We start from the raw sequence: 24,029 nt of genomic DNA on the forward strand, positions 1-24,029 counted from the left end.
CATTCTGCGTGATTCTCCAATGATTAAACTGTGGTACTAAAAGCCCTGGAGGAAGGTTACATTCGCAAATGTAATTGTGGAATGTCAGGAAAACATTAGCATTCAATATAGAACCACAGTGTTTTTTGTAGATCAACATTAAACAAACAAATGGGTTTTTATTAGCTAGAATATGATTATGTTTCGCAGCCTAAAACTTGATCATTACAGAGGAAAATGCTGCTTCATGCACATTTTCATGCATTTATAATTTGGTCTGCATCTAACTGTAAGCCAACTGTACAATTTATGATAATACAAAGACATTCATAAAATATAATTAACTAGCTTTTGCAGTTACCTGTATACTACCTGAGTTACTGCCCACTCCTTCTTCCAGACAGAGTAGGAAAAGCTAGCAAATCAAGTTAAAAAAAGATCCCAGTGTGTTCAGTTAAGTCGTGTACAGATTTAGACACTCTATTTGATGACTATCAGGATGACTTGTAATACATACAAAAATACATTACAAAAGGAGCAGAAATAATGTGGTTCTCTCAGGCAAAGGAGATTGCGCCAAAAATACATGAGACCAAGCTCTTTGGTGATTTTATTTTGTCTTATCACTGTCTGAACTCTCTTAACCCCTGTCAGCAGAACCAAACACGTTGTGCTTTAACCAAGTGTCTGTTTATAGAAATATAGCTTGAAGACATGTTTCCCTCATCTCTCTTGAAAAGGTACAGGATGTGTAGGTCTGTTAATCATCCCAAAATGCTTTGCACAGAGCAGTCCTGGACTTTTCACGTCTCCCTGGCAGGAGGACTTTTTTTGTCACATAGAACATGTCCCTCGCACATTTTCCCTCGAGCTCCTCTAGAAAGATGTACATCTCTTTTGAAGATGTACATAGTCTTTTTTGCAGTAAATAGTCAACAGAGAGGAAAATGTACAGGAAAATACGTAAAGACATTCCTGTATGTAAAAGACAATGAATAGGCTCACGCTACAGTTTCCCTTGAGACCCGTTTCGATAGTTTTCATATGTAAAATATTATGCATCGTGTACTTATCCGTCCTCACTGGTAGCTTAATCTAAACGTACACTTACATAATCACCCGTTACCTACAGTATGTACCTGAGGTTCTGATCTACTGTATACTAAAGCTGCCGGGTCGAGAAACTAACTCATTGTAGCATATACTGGCGGGCAGAATGGACAACATCATGGCACTTCTCCCATGGAAAGATACTGCCTCTGAAACAGTTAATTATTCCTCCTGTTCACTGTGACTGGGTCTTTCTTTGTCCTGGCACACTTGGCATGTGTTCAGTGATATGTAAAGGCTCTAAGTGTCTGATGGAAGTCACTTCTTATCTCCAGTGAGGGGCTGGGTCCACCTGATGAGCTCTGCTGGTGGGGAACGGTGGACTGGCTCTGAGGCTGCTGCTGCTGCCTCCTCTCTGCATGACTTACCCCTCTGTTACGGATCAGGGAAGACAAAACTTGAAGCAGAACAAAAAAGACCTGCTATGAAAATAACATGAGGCTTAATCAATTCACTGAAAGTTGGCAGAATGTATTTACATTGCCAGTTTATTTCACTCACTGAGATTGACTAGGAATACACCAACACCTCGGCACCTACCTGCCCTTTAAGAGTAGTCGGACTTGTTGATTGGACATTTACTCAAGCCACGAAGAGAGACCTGTATGAAATGAATTCAGGCTGTCTCCATGATCAAGAATCCTCGGAGGGTGTTGTGTTTCTGAAGGATCTCCTTGCGTTTCAGGCTTCCGTGTAGAGTGGTGGCGGAAGGAATGCGGCAGACGTGGTTCTTTAGGGCAGGTGTGGGTTACACGTGGGGTAGACAGCACTGCAGTGATGCATGTCTGCCTCGTCTGGCCTCCGCACATCCCCAGCTTTCAGGGATACCAGAGTCAGCCTGGCGCCGCTGCTCTCCAGCTGGGCAAAAGAGGACAAGGGAGAGGAGCGAGAGCTCTCCGAGCCTCGGGTGTCTCCTGCGATGTCTGCTTTTAGCATTTAAAAATCACCACTGACCCCATTCAAAACCCCTGGACGACACATCACATGGGACTGTTTTCTCTCTGACATTAACTGTCATCATTTCAAATGAGCAGCACTTTCCTAGAATCCAGCGGCTCACGCTGTGAGGGATAATTTAAGACTGTAGAAGGGTAGAGATACCTAAAGCACTACATATAGGACTGAATGTGCGTGGTTTTGGCATATAAAGATGGGGCATGACAGCTGTAGTGGCAGAGTGGACAGTGCGCTATGATGGAATCTGTGATGATGAAACTGCAGTGATCTGATTTATTAGTAGAGTGGCCTGTAGAAGATGGTGGCCTACAGGAAGTATTTACATGTTGATTTTGCAGACTTGACATGGACGGTACGAAGGCCTCACCCTCTAAAAAAAGGGGGCGGGGTGTCTAAAATAAAACCAGCTTGTCACCGTCTGCTCCTTGGACAGAGGTGATCACGTACTGCTGGAGCGGGACTCCAACACCAAAAGGGATTGGACTTGTGGTGAGGAAAGGCATCCTACGGGCCAGGGGTTTTAGTGGCCTTCCAGTGGGATTCTATCGTCTTGAGTTATATTTTTCTATTCTTCACCGACTTGGTAGGTGGCATCTTGGAGCAACTATGCCTGTGTTGTTTGGGTGGTCTTTAACCTTGACATAATGTTGTTGTTCGTAAGCCATTCAAAGGGGATTCATTGATGCATGCATAAATGCCTCTGTTTGCTACTCTTGTACATCATAGGCGTTTTGACTCTTAATAAATGTAGCATTCATTTGATTTCAGTCAATAATATGCCGTCAGGAAGTTAAACAGTGGAATCAATATGGAGAAATAATAACGTGCTTTGCAGACCTGAGTTCTCTTTTCCCATGGGTTCATTATGTGTCAGTATTTGATTATGTTTTTTAATGCATGGAAATAATTAGTAGTTAGAAGGAGCACTGAGGGGGGAGGTTTTGATCTTGTGCCCCACTGAAAGCATTATTATTGTCCTCACAAAGCAGACATTGTTATGGCGGTCCTTGCTCGGAACTAATAGGCCAATCAGAAGTATTGTCATTTTACATTTTGGATTCAGACCGTAAGCTAACCTTGAGTAATGAAAACTGCATTTTTCCCTGGAAAATACTGGATTTGCCTCTGTAGCCTCATTGACTAGGTAGACGGACTGTCATTCCTTGTTTTGTAATCACTGATAGCAGTAGCTCTGTCATAGACCACAGCTTAGTTCAATATAGCTTTTGAGTTCTGCATATCAAAAGCGAGGCCCCTGTCTGTCTGATAACTGTTCCTCAGAAGGTAATTGCTGCCATAGACGACTGAAAGTGTTGAATGGCCAAAATAATTCAACTCACTTGATGAAATGGATGTACGAACATTATGGTATGACCTCGGATGCCACTATTGGTGTACTAAAGATTTGTTATATTAAGCCTAAGGCAGGACAGTGTCCGGAATCTGGAACTGGGTCTTTCAATCTTTAAAAATCTAGTCCTCACTGTTTGTCTCCAGCTCTTACTAAGAAATACGACTCTGCAGGCCAGCAACGTTTAAAATAGTGTTGATTTATTTTTGCAGGTAGTTGGTGCCTACATTACTTCACTTTCCTGTTATGTGAGCTCTCAACTGAACATAAAATGTCACGAGATATCCCAAGATTGTTGACACATTTCTTGGTCTCAAAGTTTCACACAGCCATAATAAACATAGCTGGTCTATGGTTGCAAAAGGCAATGGTAGACATTGAACTTTCTCCTACAGTATAAGAAACCATTTTCTTGTGGCGTCAAGTATGTTGAAGCTACCAGGATTTATGGTTTCGGATGAGGAAACCTATCTTATTTTGGGACATATCTATGCTTGTCTCCCACCCCTCTTTACAGGGTCATAGGTTTATACTAGCGTGCCAATCATGAATAAAAATAGACTAAAATAGATGGTCAGAGACTGTTTTTGCTTGTCCACACAATCCTATGATGCTGTACTGATCAACAGCATCAGACACCAGCAGGACTATCTATGCCTATCAGCATGTTTTAATTGTCCTCTTAATTGATCAAGTGTTTATAGACTCCAATAAGGTTAGTGCACAAATAGGTTACTAGTCACGGTTCATTTAAGGGTATACTTATTTATTCGCGGCTGAAAAGCAGCAGGCCTATCCTTCAGATAAAAAATAAATTTGACATGTTCCCGTTGACAGAGAACTTCACAGCATTTAAAGCTATGAATAGTGTTTGATATAAGGATTCAATATGTGCTTTGCTGTCATAAATCATATTACGTAAGTGCAATATCATCTCCAGCCTGACTCATTTTTTGCTGACGGTGTTCTGCAGTTTTCATTCAGTTTGATAAAGTAGCATTTGCGGCTGTTCAGAGACCCGACTTTGTCTAATGCATGTTGAATCGGTTTTTAATTGGATTCATGCTGATTAGGGTTCACACCGCATACCAATTCAACAACCTGAAATGGTTGTGAATGAGAACTTTACTCTTAATGAGTGCCCCCTGCGGGATTCCAAAGCGATGCTTTACGGCAGGGTTTCCTAAACTCGGTCCTGGGGATCCTTTTGGTTTTTGCCCTTGCACTACACAGCTGATTCAAATAATCAACTAATCATCAAGCTTTGCAATTTGAATCAGCTGTGTAGTGCAAGGGCAAAAAAACAAAACCTGCAGGTTTACGGTGCTTTGATAATGTATGTTCTACAAACCCCAAATAAATATTTAGTGCTTCTGTAGTGCAACGTGAAACTGTACGTCCACGTTTCCCTAATACCAGAACACCAGAGCTGAGGTACAGCCATCCCATGAGGTGTCCATGCTGGTTTAGTGCACATTAGCCTTGGTGCTATGTGTGGAGTGTTAACAGTCTGAGGTGTCAGAGAGTCATTACCCTAACCATGTTTTACACACAGACCAACATACATCTGTATTCTCCCAGTCTTTAATTTACCATCCACTGGAATGGCTGTAATTGATTTGAATGATTCGCCTGTGTTGGAGAGAGACTGTCTTATTCACTAGAGCACCTGCATTCTCATGGAAAATATAATTGTGAATTCCCTTTGTACTGGATGTGTGCTGTCACTGTATAAGAAACAGTTACAATACAGAATGACTCACCCACTATCCATGACATGCTGTTGATTGCAGAACACATTAATAGTCTACTACAGGGTTTCTCAAACTCTGTCCTCGGAACCCCAAGGGGTGCACATTGTTTTTTTGCCCTAACACTACACAGCTGATTCAAATAATCAACTAATCATCCAGCTTCAATAATTTGAATCAGCTGTGTAGTGTTAGGGCAAAAAACTCAACTTGAACCCCTTCGGGTCACAAGGACTGAGTTTGGAAAACGCTGGTCTTCTGTCAATGTTAGATTTAAAAGCTCATTTGACAGTCATTCACAGGGATGTTTGTGTACCCTTATTTTATAGTAATGCCTATACTGTAACCTCCTTGTAAGCTATATTTAAAACATTGTTGCCTTTTTGCTCTTATGCATGTTTACAGTCAAAAGCATACATTTTATGTCCGACGTTTCGACAGACAAGCTGTCTTCATCAGGGTATAATGACAAACACTGCGGGGTGACTCATTTATATAGTGTCAAAAGACACACACATGTGTCTGTAATCATGGCCGGGTGTGGCCTGATGTCATTGGTTAATTCTCATATATTAAAATAGCATACAAAAAACATAAAAGGATAGCGCACGATCATAGATACAATTTCGCTACATAAGCCTACAAACATTTACAATAGCAAAATCACAATAATCACAAGAATAGCTTCAGCTCAAAGTCTACGTTGAGACCAAAGGGAGCAAGGGTCTTTAAATTAAAGATCCAGGCAGCCTCTCGTTTTAACAATAAATTGTCGAGGTCACCCCCTCTCCTAGGGAGGGTGACATGTTCGATGCCAATATAACGTACAGACGAAATCAAGTGGTTTTCTTCCAAAAAGTGGGCCGCAACTGGGTAAGTCGAGTTTTTGCACCTAATGGTGCTACGATGCTCCGAGTTACATATTATTAATTCACGCTTTGTTTTACCCACATAATTTTTACCACAAAGACAAGTTATAAGATAAATAACTGCCTTAGTGGAGCACGTGATAACACCTTTGATTGGGATCTGTTTCCCTGTTTGGGGGTGTTTTGAAGGATCTACATTTTTAAGTGCCATTGCATTGAGCACAGCCGTTACACTTGTAGTTTCCATCCAGTAGGGGCGCAAATAGACGTTGTCCAGGGATATCTTGAGGTGGTAAATCAGAGTTTACCAATTGATCTCTGAGGTTTCTGCCCCGTGAGAATACGACCAAGGGAAGGTCCGAAAACACATTACCGATACTATCGTCGGATCTTAGAATGTGCCAATGTTTGTGAATGATTCCCTTAATTTGTTCAGAGCACTTTGAATAGCGGGTAGTTAGAATGCAAGAATGCTTCAAAAAAAAAATTGGGGGTGGGGGGCATCTGAGCTCCTAGAGTGTGTGGCTCTCCTTTATTTATTGTTTAAGTGTTCCACTCTGCTAGCCAGCACCTCGCCTAAATAGGTGTGCGTTCCTTTTGCCTCTAGATTACAGTCAAAAGCATGCCATGTGATTGCACTGTTCCAGTTATAAATGTACTCCGTAGCTGCAAAATAGATCTGCTTCTTTTAAATCTGTGTCCCCTATTTAAAATGGTGAGAGAGGGGTCTTGATATTGTAGCCTCGCAAGCCGCCTGACCTGAAGCTTACGTGAATGTTGGCTCTGTGCAGCGGCTTGCGAGGCTATTGACATAGAGTAATGCACCTCTTTTTATATAAGCATGTTTATAATTGCCCCCATGGAAACTCAATGCTGGTCAAAGAGAACACTAGCTGTGTATAGTAAATTATCTACTGGTGATATAGGCTAGTCAAACCATAATATTGTGTATAGCAGTGTTTCACAAACTATGGTTGGCGACCCCATGTGGTCACCTGATTAAAAAAATAATAATAATGGGATCACAAGAGAAACCCCTCTCCCCAAAAGAAATGTTGCGCTTGGTTCAAAGAACAGGGTTATGTCAGTGACTTCCAATATAAGCTAATGTGGTTGTAATAAACAGAACAGTTTCTGTTTCCTGCCTACAGTGGCTCTATCATCTGAACGGTTTAAGATACAAAATAAAGATAAATTAAAAATAAGATTCTCAGGAAAACGTATGCGTCTTCTGTTTCCCTCTACAATGCCGCGCAGGACACTTTAGAAGAGAGTGGACAAGACCAGGCTCTAAATCGGACTGGGGGAAAAATAACATTATCAATGATGAGGTTTATTTTCTACACAGAATATCATACAAAATGATTGCCTGATGATCTTCTGAACTTCCCAATACCTTTCTGATGCATTTCAGTCACTTCAAATCATACTTCCTTCCGATTGAAATACTGTCAAAAGTACTGTCAGACTGATTTGTAACAGACTGTCGTAGTACCAATTTAATTATTATTTTTCACATGGTGGGATGCAATTGTTGTTTGGGGATCAAAATTAAGTTGCAGGCCCAAAAACGTTTGGGAACCCCTGGTGTACAACATAGGCTGTGAGGTATAAATGCTATAATTAATGACTGCTGTTCCCTTAGCTGCTGGCAGCGCAGGTGTGACTACCAGGGTAGGACTTCTTGAGGAAGCTGTGAACCCAGAGGAACAGGATTCACTCTGAAGACTCAGATCCCATTGACAGGACCCATTGACACGACCCACTGGTGCCGGGATCCACTGACACCAGGAGCCACTGACACCAGATCCCACTGGCGCCGGGATCCACTGACACCAGGAGCCACTGACACCAGATCCCACTGACACCAGATCCCACTGATCGTACCCATGGCCATGTCCCAGCAGGCAGTTGTCTCCAAGCAGCAGGACAACGCCTTCTCCAGCGGGGTATACAGACACACACATTACACTATGGAAATGGTCATACATTTATCAATGTATTCTTCAATTACCAGTTTTAGCTCATATAGACTTATCGACAAACCTCTTCTAACCTTAGAGGCTTCTGACAATGTCGGTGATAAGATAAAAAAAGTCTCATTTATTTCTATTCTATAATGAGCTAAATGCATATTTTATTAATCGTGTGTGTGTGTGTGTGTTTCATCATGCCTGTTAACCCTGCCATGTCATGTGTGACTGTACGACCATTCCATTTTTAATGAGGTTGCATAATACGGGATATTTACAGTAGATCATTATGACCATGTTTTACATTAGTCATTATCATGCAAAGAGTCAGAGTGGTGTGATTGTTGTGATAGCCACTGATGGCTTTGTGGTGCTATATTAATGGAAAGTGATGACAGCTGACTAGTAGGAGAGTTCAGTGGCCCTGCAGGCCCAAGGAAGCACGACTCCTCTCATGGGGCTCAGAGTGGAAATGGGAGCAGACAGGCAACACAATGGGGTATCTGTGCCCCCTGCAGGATCCCATTAGTCATATTCTAGACCTCAAAGCTGTCAACTGGACTCTGCAGGGTGGGCAAAACAACTATCTGCCTGGACAACATGCTGTGTTGCACCACCCAAAAAGCAACCAACTAGAAAGATTGCTCTGCCATTGTGTAAACAAAATGCCACATGCTGTCAGGAGGCATACATTGAAGTGTGTGTGTGTGTGTGTGTGTGTGTGTGTGTGTGTGTGTGTGTGTGTGTGTGTAAACACACTGCAATCTAAGTAATGGCTGCTCCAGTATTTTCTATTAACTTGCAGAAGTCTGTAATGAAACCCAAGCTCAATAGCCTATTAGGCATCTGTCTGATCCCAGGCCATGTAGAAGTGCAGGCAGCTAATGATGTTCCACTGCTTCATTAGGTCATGGAGGAGTCTGAGGTCTGCTCTGTGCCTGGGGGGCTCGCCAGCGTCAGGGCACAATTTGAGAACCAGGAAACTGCAACATCGCACAATGTCTCCCAGTTCCACTTCCACCGCAGAGCTGTGCAGGTACTGTAATTAATGCAGGCTAATGCGATGCATGGGGGAACGTGCAGATATAGTATGACCTACGCTGGTCTAATTCCAGCCTACCATCCAGCCATCCATCCATCCACACCACTGTGTTCCTGCCCTCATAACTTCCCCTGCTGAGTGGAGGTCACTCACTCAGTGAGCAAGCACAAATCTTGGTGAATATTGAATGATTGAAGAGGCTGGGGAGATGCCCTCTACTATATTATCTTTTGCCTAGTCGTGCTCCAAAGGCTCAAGTTATAGATGTTAGATTTCATGCAGATCCCTGTAGACTGTCTGTCAAAACACTTGGATTTCCCACTCTAATTGCTGCTGCTTTGAATGGGACTGTTTCTATAGCTGGGAATCCTAAGCTGAAGTGGCACAAAGGGGCATAAAACAAGTGAAGTCGTTTTTTTTGTCCCTTTATGCATGGTGACAGCTGCTGTGTGTGATTTAAGGTGAAACATCCATGGAATTGTCCTCCTCGTCTGTCATCCTCCCTTTGTCTGTGATTAGTATAATTTGACTGCAGTAGGCCACATATTGTTTTCAGTGATGCACAGTCTATCTGCTGCTCTTTGAGCATTCGTTAAACTCAGCCACTTTTAGTGCTGGGCTGTCAATAAGTGGGAGCCATTCCCTGCTGTGTGTGTGTGTGTGTGTGTGTGTGTGCGCGCGTGTGCGCGTGTGTGTGTGTGCCTGTGTGTGACACCCAATGTCTTCCATCTCACAGGAAGTTCAATTGAACTCTGAGGTGACAATGAGGAGCACTTCCAGAGACGTCATCCCAGCCTCTCAGCAGGCTATTTTCCACCAGGATGAACAGGTACATTTTGACCTTCTGGATTTCTCAGTTTTATCACATGACAGTGAAGCTGTGCTGACTACCCAGATATGTTTGTCTTGGCTATATGTGTTAACAATGGTAAATCTGTGTTTTAAATCAGTTGTTTATTAGAGAACAACTCTACAGACCACAGCCAGCACACTGACAACAAGGAAGACCTAGTAGAGAGTGGATTAACTCTAAATGGCTTGATTCGTTCTTCAGTTAATCGCCATTACATAACACAGATTCACTTTCCATGTCCCCATACGTTTCAAAACAGGTGAGGATTTTTCTAATAGACGTGCCTTTCTGATTCAGGTCACACATGAGGAAAACAGCTTTACCTCGGTTTATGACAACAACCATAATGATGAAAGAGGTAGGATGTTACTACACTATATGCTCATTATATCTTACACTATGCGCCATCATTAAGATCAAAAGCACTGTTCAAATGATTCTATATTCAATCATGTGAAGCAGATGGACTAATCTGTAGGATTATGTTGTTCTGCCCTTTTTGAATCTTTAGAGGAGGAAGGTCCTAGACTTACAACCAAGGAATTAAGAGATCACTTTGAGAGAACCATTGAAGAAGCTGCCCCAAGCAAGCCAATGAAGGTAATTCGACATGTTTAATTAACATGCTTGGTCTTAAACACATTTTATTTCAACGGACAAAAATTGTATCATTTTGGGTTAGGTTACTGTACACAAACCCTTCTGGTTTTTATCCCCATTGCTGAAAAAAGTTATTAACTTTATTTGAATGGTAATTAGTAGCAGTGTAGCTAATGTGTAATTACAGCTTGTTAATTAAATAACACTAAGAAGTTTTTTCCCTTGTTTTCAAAATTATAAAAAGGATTTTATCAAACAATGTTTGGGCACCAATCCCTCAGTTAATAACGATGAGATTGAATATTGACAATTTGTGATAAACAAAGAGTTGGTATACTAAACAAGCTATACATGTCATGTTTGCATGTAAATGTTGTTTCTTTAAACATGTCGGGGACCTCTAATGACCCCAATAATTATTTTCTTCCCAAAAAGATTGGCCGAGCTGACATCAATAGGTCGCATTGGGCTTCAAATATATCAGAAAAACCAGTCTCAACAAGGGAGATACAAAATGTAGCAAGTGCGATACAGAATTTCTCCTCAAGTGCGATACAGAATTTCTCATCGAGTGAGATACATAATGTCTCAGCAAGTGATATATGGGACAATGCTGCTACTGAAGTGATAGAGGACACATCTGCTATTGCAGTTGACTACGAGGACACTGACTATTTCCCTCCACCACCTCCAGAAGATTTAGAGTACTTCCCACCTCCACCCCCAGAGTTACTGCAGGTCCCATCAGAAAGTCCAGATATGCCAGTAGAGTGCTACTACTCACCTGAACCCCCGGAATCAGCTTACCCTTCTAAACGTCCACTCAGTAGACAGGAATACTTCAGGCAGAGAAACCAGTATGAGTTGAAACGCCTTTACAAGCATATACATCCTGAGGTGCGTAAAAACTTAGAGATGTATAGTGATGTGGCGGAGTATGAAAACACCCGACCAGAGAGTCAGGAGGAGTTCGCGGGGGAGACAAGGTATATATACGAGGATAACGGTAGCAGCCCCAACGACTGCATTAGCCCAGAAGAAGAATACCTGGAATGGGATGAGATCCTCAGAGGGGAGGTGCAGTCAATGCGCTGGATGTTTGAGAACAAACCTCTGGATGCCATCAAAGACGACGCCTCAAATGAGGATGACGACCAAAACATGGAACAGGAGATGATTGTTGGGAGTGATGTAAGAAGCAAAGCATGGATGTTTGAGACCAAGCCCATGGATGCATTGGGATCAGACAACATAGCTTTAACTAAATATAGACACAAGTTCAATACGTTGGACAAAGGAGATGTCCGTGCTGCAGCCTGGTTGTTTGAAAACCAACCCATGGAGACCCTGAACAAAATGCATGGCGATGAAGAGCTAACCAAAGAGATAGTGTTTACCCAGGAAGATGGCAGCTCTACCATACACATGCTTGAATCTCAGTACATGGAAACGTTAGGTCACACTGAGACCATTGATGACAGTCACCTCCTGAGTCTGAGATCAGTGCTCGAGGAAATAAATGGAGAAGTGAAGACGATCACAAGCACATTTGAGACTCAGTTCATGTGCGTCCTCATGGGACAGTCAGGCCAGATGTTGGAGATAACATCTATACGCAAAGTGGAGACTGAGAAGGGGGACACTAAAACATCTACCTGGCTTTTTGATACCCAAGCCCTGGACATGGCTAATAAACCCGCTGCCCCAGTGAAACTTGTGTGTAGCCTGTCCATGGAAGACAACTATAAAGGAGATGTTCACCGGAGTAGATGGTTGTTTGAAACAAAGACCTTAGACTCCGTTAATGAAGATCAATGGGAGAGCTCAACGCTGCAAAAGGAAGAGATAATTGGAGCCGATGTGCGAAAACACCGCTTAGCGTTTGAAACTCAGCCAATGGATCCTCTGAAAGATGACGCAAATGCTAGACCCCCGACTATCGGTGGTAATGTTAGGTCTGCGAGACACTTCTTTGAAACTAGTCCTGAGGCAGCTTTGACGGACCTCAATGAGGTAGGGAGCCTCAAAATGTTGGTGGCAGCTGAAAAACACAAGGGTGATAATAGACACCAAAAATGGATGTTTGAGAATGAACGACTAGAGGACATAAGAGACGGGAAGAAGGGGATTATTCGCACTGTGAACCTCGAAAATCTCACTGAAGATCAAGCTACAAGCTACAACGCAGATGTCCGTAAGAATTGCATGGTATTTGAGACCCAGCCAATGGATACTTTGAAAGAGGATTCGAATGCTAGAGCCCTGTCCAAGGCGGAAATTGTCAGAGGTAATGTCAGATCAGCGAGACATTACTTTGAAACCACTCCAGCGGACAATATAAAAGACCTTGCTGAGCTTGGGAAGCTACAAAGAATGGTGAGACTCGATGAAGAGAAGGGGGATGTGAGACACCAGAAATGGGTTTTCGAAAGTCAACCCCTGGAGCACATTCAAGAGGAAAAGAAGGAAGTTATTCGAACCATTAACCTGGAGGAAATAGATCAAGTGGATGTCTCAAACTACAAGCAAATATTTGAAACCACAGACTTAACCAGATGGGATGAATCTCAAAAGATACTCGTGGAGGGTGTAACATGTGGCTCTGTGAAATCTAACAAACATCTGTTTGAGTCTACACCAATGTACGCCATGCAAGACAGCTCTGGCCATTACCATGAGGTAAAAACAGTGCGTCGGGAAGAGGTTGTCAAGGGAGACGTAACAAGCTGCAAATGGATGTTTGAAACATGCCCCATTGACCAGTTTGATGAAAGCATCACTAATTATCAAATTATTAAGGGAATATCCAAAGAAGAAGTTGAGTCTGGTGACGTTAAAACTGCCAAGTGGCTGTTTGAAACACAGCCTCTTGATGCAATTAAATACTTCAGCAATATTGAAGACAAGGAAAGTAAAACTAAGGAAAGTGTTGAGATTGTAAAAGGGGATGTTAAAACCGGTAAGTGGTTATTCGAGACTAAACTAATGAATGTCCCATATGAGAAGGAGGAGTTGAAGAGTGAAAATGAGAGTGAGGAGATACGCAAAGGAGATGTGAAAATATGCACATGGTTGTTTGAGACACAGGCACTTGACACTATCCGAGATGAAACAGAAACTGTTCTACAAACATGCACTGTGAATCAAGAAGATGTCCAGGGCAAAGATGTACGAATGGCTCGTTTTTTATTTGAGACAGAGAATCTTGAGAACATCACAGGGGAGGACGAGAGCTCTAAGAGGGTTACAGAGATTGACATTCAGTCAGGAGATGTCAATAGAATTAAGTATATCTTTGAGAATCAGTCCTCTGATATCATGACCTCAACATCTGAGGAGTTCATGCAAAGGCTCAAAACTACACAATCAACTACACAATCAGAGGACATCCAGAAAGGAAATGTGGTGAACTGCAAATGGCTCTTTGAGAACCAGTCCATAGATGCCATACGTGATATCCAAGAAGAGACTCTGGACACCCGCACTGTGACTGATGTACAAGGAGGTAATGTGGACAAAGGTCGTTTTATTTTTGAGACGTACTCCTTAGACAAAATCCAGGAGGTTTCCTCAGAGATTACAAAGTTGCAGAAAATAACTTGTGAGGAGGAAGAGAAAGGGGATGTAAGGAACTACACTATGATGTTTGAAACTCAGCCTCTTTATGCCATTCAAGACAAAGAGGGCCATTATCATGAGGTCACCACTGTCACAAGCGAGGAGATATTGAAGGGTGATGTGATCGGGTCCCGGTGGTTGTTTGAAACCAAGCCTCTTGATTCTATCAGTGATACAGATGAGGTCTATATCATCAAATCTGTCACACAGGAGGATGTTCAGAAAGGAGATGTTACTTCAGCCAAGTGGAGATTTGAAACACAGCCACTTGATACGATTGCAGAGGATATAAAAATGTCAGTTAAAACTGTTGAAGATATTCAAGGAGGAGATGTTAGAATGAATAAACAGCGTTTTGAATCTGATGTGCTGTCACAGAAGTCTGTGCGAACAGTTAATGTGAGTGAAATCCAGAAAGGTGATGTTAGGACAGCAAAATGGATGTTCGAAACTCAAACAATGGATAAAATACGTAGCCAGAGCGAAGAGAATTTAATAGAAACGGTCATGAAAGAGGAGGTGTTAAGGGGAGATGTTAGACAATCAGTGTGGCTCTTTGAACAGAATCCCCTTGACCATATAAAGGAGATAGATGAGGAAGATACAGTAGTTATTCAAGAGGAAATCCCCAAAGCCGATGTAAAGACAACAACATGGCTGTTTGAAACAACTCCGTTCCATGACTTTAATGAGAACAGTGTTGAGAAGTCGGAAATCCTGGGTAAAAGTATCAAAGGAACCCTTGAAGAACTTTATAGCCAGAAAATCGTTAATTCAAAAGGAGTACTCATTGAAGCAGATGAAATTGGGGACGTTAGAATGGCAAAATACCAGCTAATGAATAAGGATTCTCCAGAGATCCAAAGAGAGGAAATCGTCAGCGGGGATCTGAGCAACATTATGATGAATCTTTTGAACCGTCGGGAAAGAATTGAGAGGGGAGTAGTGGTAGAGTCAGAAGAGAAGGGTAATATCAGTACAACAGTGCATCAACTGTTCAACCAAGAGAGGGGCATCAGTGTGGAAAAGGAGGAAATATTAAGAGGTGACATCCAGGAAGCTGTAAACAATCTTCTCAAGGAGGGAGGATCTGCTAAACGTGGTATACTCCTTCAAGAGGATGAGAAGGGAGATGTGCAAATGACTATTTATTCTCTTCTAAATAAAGAAGAGGACATCAGTGTTGAAAAAGAGGATATAGTCAAAGGCAATATAAGAAATGCACTCCAAAGACTATCCAACCCAGAAAGCCAAGAGCAGATGAGGATAAAGGTGGACGAGAACGAAAAGGGAAACGTGAACTTTTACTCCACATGCATTGAATCTGGGGCGCTTGACTATCTCAAACAACTCCAGGTAGAGCCAGATGAGACTCTACCTGAAAAGGTAGAGAAAGAGGAAATTATTAGAGGAGATATAAAGGGGACAAAACTCATTCTTGACAGTAATCGAGCACAAATTGAACGTACAGTAGATGAAGAGGACATAGTGTGCGGAGATGTTCACAACTCAGTCAAGGTTTTCATGACTGAACCCACACACTCACTGGATGGCCTACAGAAAGAGGAAATAGTGAGGGGCGATTTGAAAGCCGCTATGAACTCGCTGTCTCAGTTTGTAAATCAGACAGTGGTTGTAGAGAAAGAGGAGGTGGTAAGAGGTAACATACACAAAGCCCGAAGGCACCTTGAGTTGGCTCAAACACTGCCCAAGGAGGTGGAAAAGCCAGAGATTGTCCGCGGCAACATCAAAGGGGCACTGAGGTCCCTAGAGAAATCTGCAACCTCCAAAGTTGAAGTTGTCATCGAAGATTTAGTACCTGGAGACATCAAAGGTACCTTAAAATCCCTGGAGCAGGCAAAGCAAACAGTCAGGGCTATCAAGAAGGAAGAGATTGTAAAGGGTAACATCCATACAGCCAAGCAATGTTTACAAGAGGCTTCTAATGACAGGAGGACATGTCAACAGGAAATGTATGTCCAGGGAAACGTGAGAGGCACTATTGAGCTCTTATTGGAACCACCAGCTTCTCCAAGAATGACACGGAGACCCAGCTTTGAGGGTGATGTGAAAATGTCCATTAAATCACTCTACGAGACACATGAGGTGCAAGAGGCAAGGGAGGAACAAACTCAACCAGAGAAAGAGGAGGTGATAAAGGGTGATGTTAAAGGCACAATCAAATCCTTGCTGGAATCAGCCCAGCGTGCAGCTCCTAAAATCAGAGTGGGAGCTAGAAGGGTCAAAGTTCCTGCGAGCTCTCCATTGCGCTCACAGCAAGGAATCCCTCTATTACGTTCACAGCAAGGTAGCCATGAATGTTCTGTTGTAAACAAAACTGAGAGTGAGATACTTAAAAATAGGTCTCAAAGCATTGAAGCACAAAGAAACCTACGGGGGAAAAAGATGGCTAATTCAGTCAAAACAGAGAGCTCAACACCAGGGAATCAATCCCTCTCAACTCAAAACACAATCAATACATCTGAATCACAGACTACTCAACAATCAACGGAAGTAATACAACACACAACCATCACTCAAAACCATGGTATTAAAACATTGGAGACTAAGTTCTGTAACCTCAATTCAAGTAGAAAAGGTTTGATCAGACTAGATAAAACCAAAGTGAAAACAAATGTTCTTACCCCAACACGGACATTGTCTGAGTCTGAACTTTCTCTCCCTCCCCCACCTCCATGTGATGATCAATCATCCCTAACCCCAGCCTCCTCTATCAATAGGCTGGACTTGGACCTTCCTCCTCCCCCAACTCCTCCTCCCCCACCACCTGTTGAGACTGAAAATTTCCCTCCCCCACCAACACAGGATTTCCTTCCACCCCCACCCTCACAGTATGAACTGGACTCTATGTCATCCCAGACACCTCATCAATCACTAGCTAAAGCCACAAAAGTTACTGTCAAAAAGGTGAAAGGTCCTGTATTGCACCAAGTGTCAAAACTTGAGCCAACCAGTCAGATTCAGAAAATTCAACACGCAACCTCAGAGAAATATTCAACCATTGCCAACAAATCTGTGATGGAAATCAGCAAAACTCAAATTGAATCAACATCATTTTCATCAACAAAAGTTTCATCTGAAATCCCAAAACCACCAGAATCACCACGACCATTAAAGAAAGTGTATGTTGCCCCTATAAGATTTACACATCCACCCTCTCCCCCTCCCTTCCTGAAATCCACTCAATTCAAAACTCCATTAATAAAGGCAGAGAAAAAGTACAGAAAACAGAAAGTGGGTAGTACATCGCCTGCTACACTGAGTCCCATTTTCATGCATGACCCAGTAACTGCTGCCCTTGAAATGCTCTCCTCTGAGGAGACCAGAATGGAGCAATCAAACAAGAGCATGATGTTTGGTTTCACTCAAGAGAATGCTGAAAAGACTGTGACCAATGTCAAGTCAGACACACTGTCATCTGATTTTTCCAAGCACGCCCAAATCTCAGAAACTCCTTCAAGCATGAATTTGATCTCTGCTGGGAATGGGCAAAATCTCCCTGAATCTGCTGTTATTTCTGCAACTAAACACCATATTGTCTCTAATGAAACATCCAAAGTCTCCTCCATTCAGCACCAGACATCTATTTCCTCCACAAAGCAACAGACAGTTACTGCAGCTAAACAACAGGTATCGTCAGCATACACAGAGCAGTCACACTTTGCTGTAAGTAGCTCTCAAGTCCAGATCTCGACCAGTCATGCTAAAAAGATTGAAAATATGAATGAAGATGTCAGAAAAGATGTCAAAAACCTCAAAACCACCTCTCAAGTCCAGATCTCGACAAGTGACGATAAAAAGGTTGAAAATGTGAATGAAGATGTCAGAAAAGATGTCAAAAACCTCAAAACCACCTCTCAAGTCCAGATCTCGACCAGTGATGATAAAAAGGTTGACAATGTGAATGAAGATGTCAGAAAAGATGTCAAAAACCTCAAAACCACCTCTCAAGTCCAGATCTCGACCAGTGACGATAAAAAGGTTGAAAATGTGAAAAAAGATGTCAAAAACCTCAAAACCACCTCTCAAGTCCAGATCTCGACCAGTGACGATAAAAAGGTTGAAAATGTGAAAAAAGATGTCAAAAACCTCAAAACCACCTCTCAAGTCCAGATCTCGACCAGTGACGATAAAAAGGTTGAAAATACAAAAAAATATATCAGAAAAGATGTCAAAAACCTCAAAACCACCTCTCAAGTCCAGATCTCGACAAGTGACGATAAAAAGGTTAAAAATGTGAATGAAGATGTCAGAAAAGATGTCAAAAACCTCAAAACCACCCCTCATGTCCAGATCTCGACCAGTGACGATAAAAAGGTTGAAAATGTGAATGAAGATGTCAAAAACCTCAAAACTACCCCTCAAGTCCAGATCTCGACAAGTGACGATGAAAAGGTTGAAAATGTGAATGAAGATGTCAGAAAAGATGTCAAAAACCTCAAAACCACCACTCAAGTCCAGATCTCGACAAGTGACGATAAAAAGATTGAAAATGTGAATGAAGATGTCAGAAAAGATGTCAAAAACCTCAAAACCAACTCTCAAGTCCAGATCTCGACCAGTGATGATAAAAAGGTTGAAACTCTGAATAAAGATGTCAGGAAAGATGTCAAAAACCTCAAAACCACCTCTCAAGTCCAGATCTCGACCAGTGATGATAAAAAGGTTGAAACTCTGAATAAAGATGTCAGGAAAGATGTCAAAAACCTCAAAATCACCTCTCAAGTCCAGATCTCGACCAGTGACGATAAAAAGGTTGAAACTCTGAATAAAGATGTCAGGAAAGATGTCAAAAACCTCAAAACCACCTCTCAAGTCCAGATCTCGACCAGTGATGCTAAAAAGGTTGAAGATACAAAAACAGATGCCAAAAAGATGTCAGAAATCTAAAAACTAAAGATTCCCATAAATCTGAGGACAAGAAGAACAAGGATAATTCTGCATCCCAAGGACCCAAAAAGGTTTCTGACCAGCCTACCAAAACAGAAAAGGTAACCCAAGAAACAATTGTCAAAGCAGTCAGATCACCCTTGGAAGACAAAAATAAATATGATATTTATGTATCACAAGCACCTGAGAAGGTTCCTAGTCAGTCAATTAAAGTAGAAAAGGTAACCTCAGAAAGTAATGTCAAAACAGGCAAAAAGAAGGCCAAAGGGCAAGAAAAGAAAGTAGAAGTAAAAGACATAAAACAGCCAGATGAAGCTAAGAAGGAAATAATTTCACAGGTGAAGGATGTCACTAAGGGAAAGGTTTCTAGTGAGCAAACGCATCATGAGACTGAGGACAAAGTCAAGGTCAAGGAGGACAGTCAGAAAGCTCTTGCTGTTAATGACAACCAACCAGCAACTCCAACTCCCGCAAGAAAGAAGAAGAAGAAGAAGAAGAGGTCAAAAGCCAAAGATGCGGCTGCCTCTGCAGAATCAACTAAATCTGTTTCTGAAAGTTCCACTCAAAGTCAGGAGATCACTGTAGTGCAGACGCACAAAGCCCATCAAGAGGAGCACATTCAGGTACATAAGGAAGTGATTATCACTGATAGCAAAGATGAAAGCAAAGTTCATCAACGTATCCAGGAGCAAGGAACAGTGAAAGTCGAAAAACAGGTCAAGGCATCACAAAAGAAGAAAGAGGTGACCTCAAACCAGCAGATTCAAGACAAACCAAAGGAGGAATACAGAAATATTCCAGTGAAAGTGGAAAGTGGAAAAATGACAAGCCAGTCATCACAAAAGGATCCTGTGAAGCCCTCAACAGGGAGCACTGAGGATTGTTTAGAGGGAACCCACACTACTCTGGAGAAGCATGAGAGTAAACCTACTTCTGAAAAGATCATTGTTGGTGGGGAAACTCAAAAAATACATAAGATAAGTATTGGCTCTTCAAAAGTGGAAAGTAAAAAGACATCACGTGAAAGCAAAAAGCAAGAGTGGAGTGTAAAATCTATTGATCGTAGCGCACCTTCACCCTTACTACGGATGCGCTCACCCTCACCCACCTTTATTACCATTGAATCTACCCAGAGAACGGCCTCACCTCGGAGAATAACCCCATCACCTATCCCAATGCTCAGACCAGCCACTCCCCCAACGCCTCCCCCTCGCAAATTGGAACCTCCTACATCACACATCAATAGGGCCACACCCTCTCCCACCTTTTCTAGAGCAGAGAACTTGGCGTGGATAAAATATACTACAGCCCAGCTTTCTTGTGGAGTGACGCCACCTCCGGTTCCACTTCCTATGCAGGTCACAGAAAATAAATCTGACATTGTGGAATACCCCGCATCATTCTATCGGCAGATCAAAATTGAGGAACAAACTGAGGAAACTTCTGAAATGCTAGCGAAGACAATTGTCACTGCCAAAAAACGTCCCAAAGAATTATATGAAGAGGCTCAAAAGGCTGCTGTGAAGGTCACAGGTGGAAGGTCATTCCCTCAAATGGATAAGGAAGACATGGACGCTTCAGAAATGTCAGACTCATCAATGGTGACTACATCAGTGAGAGACAAGAGGGAGTTTTTTGAAGAAGCACAAAAAGCGGCAGAAAATAAGACTTATGTGCGAAAGGATCCCATTGACTTACCAGAGCGCTTGGGCCCAGACATGGAGGAGCCCAAAACAACAAACCAAGACAGTAGGGATGAAACACAAAGCACTTCTGAGAAGATCGCAGAGAACAGCACTGAAGTAGTGGGATCTACAGAGTCAACCGAAAAAGAATTGATGGAAGCTTCAGAAATGTCAGAGTCGTCAATAGTGACTACATCAGTGAGAGACAAGAGAGAGTTTTTTGAAGAGGCACAAAAAGCTGAAATAAATAAGACCTATGTACGAAAAGACCCTATTAATGTCCTAGAGCACTTAGGTCCAACCATTATAGAGCCTGAAACAGAAAACCAAGAGAGGAAGGAAGACGTACAAAACACAACTGAGAAAATCACAGAGAAAATCTCTGAAGAAGTGGGATTTATGTGGGATGACCAGTGGGTGTCAGCTGCCATAGAGGCTATGGAAACTTCTGAATTGTCAGACTCATCAGCAGTGACATCAGTGAGAGACAAGAGAGAGTTTTTTGAAGAGACTCATAAAGCTAAAGTAAATAAGACTTATGTGCGAAAGGATCCCATTGACATACCAGAGCGCTTGGGCCCAGACATGGAGGAGCTCAAAACAACAAACCAAGACAGTAGGGATGAAACACAAAGCACATCTGAGAAGATCGCAGAGAACAGCACTGAAGTAGTGGGACCTACAGAGTCAACCGAAAAAGAATTGATGGAAGCTTCAGATATGTCAGAGTCGTCAATAGTGACTACATCAGTGAGAGACAAGAGAGAGTTTTTTGAAGAGACTCATAAAGCAATTGTAAATAAGACCTATGTGCGAAGGGATCCCATTGACATACCAGAGCGCTTGGGCCCAGACATGGAGATGCTCGAACCAGAAAACCAAGAGAAGGAGAACCTTCCAAAGGTGGACTTGTCTGGATTAGTCAACAAATTTGAAACACCAGAAGAGAAAGTTTATGTCAGAAAGCCTGTCACAATGAGAGAAAGACGTGGGAGTGAGACAGAATACACAAAGTCTGACATAGAAGATACAGAAACTCAAGAGGAGGAAATGCTTACTTTGGACATCAAGGCTATTAAAAATGTTTTTGAAATGAGTGAGCAAAGTCCATCTTTCAAAGACGAGAAAAATCAACCGGATGAGCTGGATTCAAACCTGAGTGAAAACACAACAGAGAGTTCAAAGAAGGAGAACACCCAGGAGACACAGAGGGGCTCCGGGCAGATTTCGCCCCTGCCTTCCCAGAAAGAAGTGCAACAAATGTCAGCAGACCCAACAGACTCTGAAACCAAGTTAGTCACAGAGCATTTCGTGAACTTAGATGAATTAGGCAACAAGACGATTGGATCACTGAGCAGCACAATGGTTTCCCAGCACTCAAAGAGCGTAACAACCGACCATCCCCCCTTCTCATATGCTGACATGGTAAAAAAAAAAGGTTCTCAGGTGACGCCATCTGAAACCCCAGATGAGGCTTCCACTGAAGAGTTGCTGAGGAATTTCCACGAAACATGGACGGAGAGCGAGAGTTTTTTCAAGAGTCTCGGCTACAGTGTCTCAGAGGAGAGAACATCACATGTTGTGTCACATCAAACGAAGACTATTGTTACTGGTAAAGAGTTGTGCTGCCTGCATGACAGAACTTAAACTAGCTGTTAATAATGGCATGTAAAAATGCACCCTCTGATATTCAATGAGACCAAACATATTTACATGTGCCTGCATGGAGAGAGATTATTGTGAATGAAAAAAGAACAAATGCGTCAATGAATAAAACATGGCAAAATAACAAGACTTAAGCATGTTATGATGACATGTCGGAATAGCATCTCACACATACACAATATATTGTAACGATCCAATTTAAATACAACCCTTCTTATTGTTGACCTTCAAAACCAACACAAAGTACAAGATTGGGTCAACACTGTTTGTTCTGCCCTTGAATTGCGTTCCAATGCAAAACTAGACAGATCGCTAACAACTAAATCTTCAATAAAACTCCCAAGACGGGACTTTTCTTGAATTAACATATTGTTAGCTATCTGTTTAGTTTGGCATGGGAATGCAATTCATGGGCAGAATAGTGAAGATTTTTTTTTTCCAAGGCTGAAGCGTGACAAGAAATTAACTGCACTGAAAGAACTGCACTGAAAGACCTGCACCGTAGCGTTGTTTTTAGTTGCTTTTATGCTTGAAGAGCGAATCCTCTACTTCCTGTTTCCGTAGTCTTTCTAAGATACCGGTAAGCTCCACTAGGGGGCGATAAACACCATGGAACACAATGAAAATCCAACTTAACCAATGTAATAAAATAATATGTTACCTTCTAACAGGATGGCAGCACACTGTTTGTTATCAGTAAATAATGTATTTTTTGATTGTGCCTATAATGTGATTGTGCCTGTTTGATGATTTACTATACTACGCATGGTCATGTAATTACGCCTTGATAACATTTCTTAATAACTGAGTCATTGTATGTTGTGATTAAAAAAAGGCTATAATGGTGTTCACTTTTCTCTGGCAGACTCGAGTTCTCAAGTCGGAGCTTTGCACTGTGTGTCGGAGGAGGGTCTATCCGATGGAGTCTCTAATAGCGGACAGAAAAAAATTCCATAAATCTTGTTTCTGCTGCGAGTACTGCAGAAATAAATTAAGGTAAAGTACATATCAACCAAACCAAGTGGAGTTCAAAGTACTGTGAGTGGATTTTTGCTGTGAACTGGTAAGCTGTGCTTGAATGGTTGTGGTCCCAACAGTTTGTTGCTGCACATAAGACACCAATTCTATTGTGTTATGTTTGCAAATTAAGCAGTAAAAAGTTTGACAAGTTTGTGGAATGTTGGAATTAATTGTAGCCCTTCTTCACACTTCACTGTTTTGAAAAATAATTAGTTCTGTCTCCTCCAGCCTTGGCAACTATGTCTCTCTCCATGGACATCTGTACTGTTTACCGCACTACAAACAACTATTCAAGTCCAAAGGGAACTACGATAATCGATTTGGTCAGACACCTCACAATGAAAAGAATCTCAATGAAAATGGCAGACTCATCACCTCATCAGAGCAACTTGATTGGAGGTATTCACAGAGCAGCATAGGCTCAACAGAAAAGGACACCCTTGAAAAAGAATTTATGAAATCAATTGACGAGAATAAACTCAATTGTAATAAGATATCTGTTGTGTGGCCTCCACAAGCCCACTCCCCACAGAAAGCCTTTAAAGTAGAGGATGACATAAAGCTGACTAAGCCACAATGGCCTCCACAGGACAATTCCCCAAGGTCACCCAAACAACAACACAGAAAAGCTACTTCCAGGAGCTC

General features: G+C 42.1%; 1 protein-coding gene across 1 annotated transcript in view; it reads left to right on the top strand.

Annotated features, from left to right (window-relative positions):
* Positions 1 to 23,699, top strand: part of xirp2b (xin actin binding repeat containing 2b) — a 70,791-nt gene extending 47,092 nt beyond the window's left edge. The window contains 9 exon segments of the mRNA XM_029686591.2: positions 7,663 to 7,966; positions 8,898 to 9,026; positions 9,769 to 9,861; positions 10,183 to 10,243; positions 10,397 to 10,485; positions 10,921 to 18,991; positions 18,994 to 22,311; positions 23,230 to 23,360; positions 23,613 to 23,699. Coding sequence (XP_029542451.2) covers positions 7,907 to 7,966; positions 8,898 to 9,026; positions 9,769 to 9,861; positions 10,183 to 10,243; positions 10,397 to 10,485; positions 10,921 to 18,991; positions 18,994 to 22,311; positions 23,230 to 23,321 — 11,913 coding nt within the window. The 5' untranslated portion in view covers positions 7,663 to 7,906 and the 3' untranslated portion in view covers positions 23,322 to 23,360; positions 23,613 to 23,699.
* The last annotated feature ends 330 nt before the right edge of the window (positions 23,700 to 24,029 follow it).

This window comes from Oncorhynchus nerka, linkage group LG1, assembly GCF_034236695.1.
Source record: "Oncorhynchus nerka isolate Pitt River linkage group LG1, Oner_Uvic_2.0, whole genome shotgun sequence".
Classification (NCBI taxonomy): Eukaryota; Metazoa; Chordata; class Actinopteri; order Salmoniformes; family Salmonidae; genus Oncorhynchus; species Oncorhynchus nerka.